Source organism: Citrus clementina, unplaced genomic scaffold, assembly GCF_000493195.1.
Source record: "Citrus clementina cultivar Clemenules unplaced genomic scaffold, Citrus_clementina_v1.0 scaffold_5, whole genome shotgun sequence".
NCBI lineage: Eukaryota > Viridiplantae > Streptophyta > Magnoliopsida > Sapindales > Rutaceae > Citrus > Citrus x clementina.
Window position 1 is genome coordinate 8,744,914 of NW_006262201.1, and position 4,432 is coordinate 8,749,345.

Below are 4,432 nucleotides of genomic sequence, written 5' to 3' on the forward strand. Positions count from 1 at the left end.
TGAATAGATATGATGGCCAGAAAAGCTGTGCGACTCACATTAATCTTCTCTGATACCAATTGGACATGGTGGGGTAGCCGAAGCGGATTGAGATGGTAGATAAGCATTATTAGTCCAAGCCAACAGAGTTAGATTGCGCTCTAACAGCAGCGTGATTAGATCTCATTCTAATACAAATGGTTCAATAAGATTTTAATAATATTTTATAGCGAGATCAGATGACGTTCTAATTCAAATGACTCTATAAGAATGATTTTCCTAAATAATCCGAAGGAGAATTATAAAAGATGTGTTTCTATTAAATAATTCAATTTAATTAACAAAGACGCAACTTTTTGATTTATAATAAGGTGAACCTACAAGGTAAGAAGTTTTCAAGCATAGAAAGCAGACTAGAAGCTCTTTCTCTTCTTCAACCTCGACCCCCTTACAATTTTCTTATTTCGCAAATCAAAGCACCTGAACTTAGGAGTCATAAAGCACTATCCCAAGGAGCTTTCACAGCCTAATCACATCAATGAACCAAATTTTGGTATCAACGGTAAGATAAAAATAATAAATAAGATAACATATAAATAGAAATAAATCTTTTTGTTTTCATTAGTAAATCTTCACTCGTTCTGTCGAGATTACTTAAAAATTAATAATTAAAGCTATGAGATAAAATATTATCTGAAGGTGCCATATTACGGCATATATTACAATTTTAAAAATTGGGTACTTTTCATTACAGCTCACTTTATTGCAAATAAATTAAAAAAAAAACTTAATTAACTCATTAAACTGATGGCTAGTTGAAAATACAACATCTTAACACAAGCAATTATTGTAAGCAGGAAACGAAGATTCCAAAAACAATGCAACCTTCTTAATTTCTTTGGTTCTTATCGTAGAAAATGGATAAGGATGTATTCAACATAAGTTAACTGCAAATAAACAACATATTTATGTCAGAAGTTAAATCACTAATTAAAGAAGTAATTAAGTAATGGAAATTGATTAGTTGATTTAACTCAGTAATCACAAGTAAAAGAGAGTAATCAATCACTTGCCTTCCAAATTAACATGTAAAAACCAAATGTTGATTCAAAATTGTCGAGATCAACTTTTTTAGATTGAATCCACAAAATCAAAGCAAGTATGCTGTGGCCAATTATCTGCAAGAAATTAAACAAAAAATCATTAATAATAATTTTTAAGTGACCAAGATCATCAACACATTCATGAAAAATATACAGGGCTAAATTTCTTACGGTGACAAACTTGTTTATCATGAAAGACGAGGAAGCCCCAGCTATAAGAGCACATCCGTAGCCCACTAACATCGTATTGACGCAAAGTGGAAACACCTTTTCAGAGAAAAGAAAAAAAAAATTTGTAAGCCAATCATTACTTTACTATGATTTATTTATTTAATTCTCTTTGAAGTAATGGGAATTAATTAAATATTATATAATAATTATGATATACCAACTTTTTCTTTTCCTAAAAGGACACACAGCGTATTCATGCCAAATTTTTTATCGCCTTCTACGTCTGGCAAATCCTATTAACATAATCACATAAAAAGGTAAATTAGTAATCATTTATTTTCTATTTATCAGGATTGATAAACTTATAAAATTGGAATATTAAGTTAAAATTATTACCTTCAGAAGTCCGTTTACGAATGCGAAGATGGACATTATAGCCCCCATTAAAATTAACGGCCTTGTAATTACGAAAGGTCTACCAAGCACATATTGCTGTATATATGAATCAAAATTAAACTACTTCACAAAAATTACAAAAATGGAAAGAGAAAGACAAAATTATGACATGGAATCTAATTGATAATCATTTGCAAGATGAATCGATTGTATATATACCTGCGTGTGCATGTAAAAAGGTAATCCTGTCAATCCCATCATAATCACGAGACAGAGTGGAGCCATAAATGTATGTGACTTCCATCTAAGAAAGGGAAGCTGCAATCAGGATTAAGAATAATCAATTAAACTATTAATTTAGATTGGGTTAATATTATGTTTTGTAAATTATTTTTCTTTAATTAAAGGTAGCAGATCGATAAAATTTAAATTAATTTTTTACTCTAATATTCGAAATCAAGTAAATAGTAAAAAGACCGCTTGAAAATTTCTCTACCAAACCCTTGGGGCAATATAATGTTTATTAAATTGCGTTACAGCAGCATGCAACTGGGGCACTTACTGGCAGTGAATAAGCGCATCCACATAGGAAAAACAAGATTTGGTTCAAGAGAAGTGGTGGGGATCCCGACATAATTGCCAAAGTGTAACTCTGAAAAATTGGGATCAATTAATGAATTAAAAATGTTACAAATTAAATAGACTTAAGTCTATTTATTAGAGGATTGTAAAAATTTTTGCGGGTACTTGCTTACCAAGATTGCGCTTCCTATACAAATCGCAATTACAGTTCCCATTGATAAGTCGCCGGAAGCAAGCGGGAGATACGGCTTGTTAATCTTTAACAAATTAAGTTTATTTATTAGCAAAAACAAACAAACAAAGAAATAGACAAAGAATATGAAGCGTCAAAGGAGCATATATATAATATCTCAGCATATACATATATGGAGTCATGGTCAGATAGGATTGTTCGGATTTTATAAAATTCGAATTTAAACTAGAATCAAACAATATATGCAACTCTAGATTTAGTTTAAATTTAGAAAATCCAGACGTCAGGACCTGAGCATCATTCTTATATATATATGTGTACATACCTTGTCTATTTGAACATCACATATCTGGTTTAAGGCCGTCAGAAAAGTGTTCATCAGTAATGTGGGGACTATGACCTGAAATATATATCAAGACGAATCAATGTTATTCAAACTATCATTTCCCAATACGCAGTTGTAACTTTTATTAATTCTCTCTCAGCGCTTAAGAAATAATATCTACCTTCAATATTTCAATGAAAAATCTTGGAGTCAAATCAGCAAGACTTTGTACTGGAAGTAAAGAAACTGATATAATCCCAAAAACCTGCAAAAACAAAACTCGGATCTCATTTCTGTGAATCTAGAAAGGATTAAAAGAAAAAAGAAAATGAAAAAAAACTTCATATCATTATTTGTTCTGTATAAGAAGCAACTCACAATGTTAACCCAAGTGTATGAACGAACTAGATGGTTGATTGCAATGAGCTTCTTCTTGACAACTTCGAAAAAGCTTGGAGCTGCAGCTGCTGTGTTATCATCCTCGGATTGTAATGCATTACCATCTTGCAACGCCAAAGGAACAAGCTGTTTGTTCAATGGTTTCTGATGATCTCTATTGCTAATTATACCCTCATTATTGAGTGCAATTTTGTTTTGATTTGGTAAATGAAATGATCTTTGGGAGGAGCATTTGATTGATGGGGACTTGTTGCTCGGACTTGTATTTGCGATGGTGTGTCTTTGCGTCAATGGCGATGCAACTGTTTTAAGGCAACCTGAAGATGATTAATGTTCAAAAAATTTACTAAAGAAGAAGACCAGTAATGGCATTTGGGGTCACAAAGAGACTCACCAGGCTTTTGCAAAGGATTAAATTTTGGAGAGAAGTTTAGACGCTGCAGTTGAAGCATGATTGATGACTTTGTTCTGTTTCTTCCCCCAAGGTCCGACTCTAAATTTGCTCTGGTTTTTTGGATGGGAAGTCTCTGAAAAAATACCCATATATAACGCTCCACCGCCGGACTAGGTATGGACCCCATATAATCTTAAATAAATCTCGGCAGCCACGTTTGACTCAATTATTATATTTAAGGGAAAAATTTGTTTAGTCCCTATATTATGAGGTTAGCACTTATTTAATCTCTATATTTTTAAAAATAGCTCAAAATGTTTTTATATTTAAATATTGACCCTCGTGCCATTATTATTAATTTTTTAGCTTGGTTTTATAATATTATACTTTACAGTAATGTTTTTTTTTGTTTATTAATAAAAAATTATACTATCAAATTAAACTCAAAAATAAAATAAAACAAAAAAGATATATATTAATTTTTGTTGAAGCTCATGTATGTCTAAAAAAATTAAAATTGTAAAAAATTAAATTATTAAATTTTTAAAAAAATTAATATTTTATCTCCTCAGCAGAGTGTTCTACAAAAATTAATGTATTTTTTATTTTATTTTTTGATGTTAAACTAGTAATTTAATTTTTCTCTTTTTAATAATATCTAAAAAAAGAAATATTATTGTAATAGAGTAATATTGTAAAAATAAGTTAAAAGAAACAAAAGAAAGTAGTAAGAGTATCAATAATTTAATAGTAGAGATACTTTAAATTATTTTTAAAAATATAAAAATTAAACGAACACTGACTTGAAATAGTTAAACATGTTCGTTTTGGGCTTTACATTATCTTGATGGTTACAGACAATGAAATGACGCCATCACTATTGTCAGTAC

General features: G+C 30.3%; 1 protein-coding gene across 1 annotated transcript; it reads right to left on the bottom strand.

Annotated features, from left to right (window-relative positions):
* Positions 1 to 1,058: 1,058 nt before the first annotated feature.
* On the bottom strand, positions 1,059 to 3,729 carry LOC112097852 (coumarin 8-geranyltransferase 1, chloroplastic-like). Its single transcript, XM_024183447.1, has 11 exons — positions 3,543 to 3,729; positions 3,128 to 3,465; positions 2,931 to 3,014; positions 2,750 to 2,824; positions 2,405 to 2,488; positions 2,212 to 2,301; positions 1,869 to 1,967; positions 1,650 to 1,745; positions 1,471 to 1,546; positions 1,254 to 1,349; positions 1,059 to 1,157 (listed from the first exon to the last, which is right to left on the bottom strand). The coding sequence occupies exons 1-11, from the start codon at positions 3,727 to 3,729 to the stop codon at positions 1,111 to 1,113; spliced, it is 1,272 nt and encodes a 423-aa protein (XP_024039215.1). The 3' UTR covers positions 1,059 to 1,110.
* Positions 3,730 to 4,432: the final 703 nt, after the last annotated feature.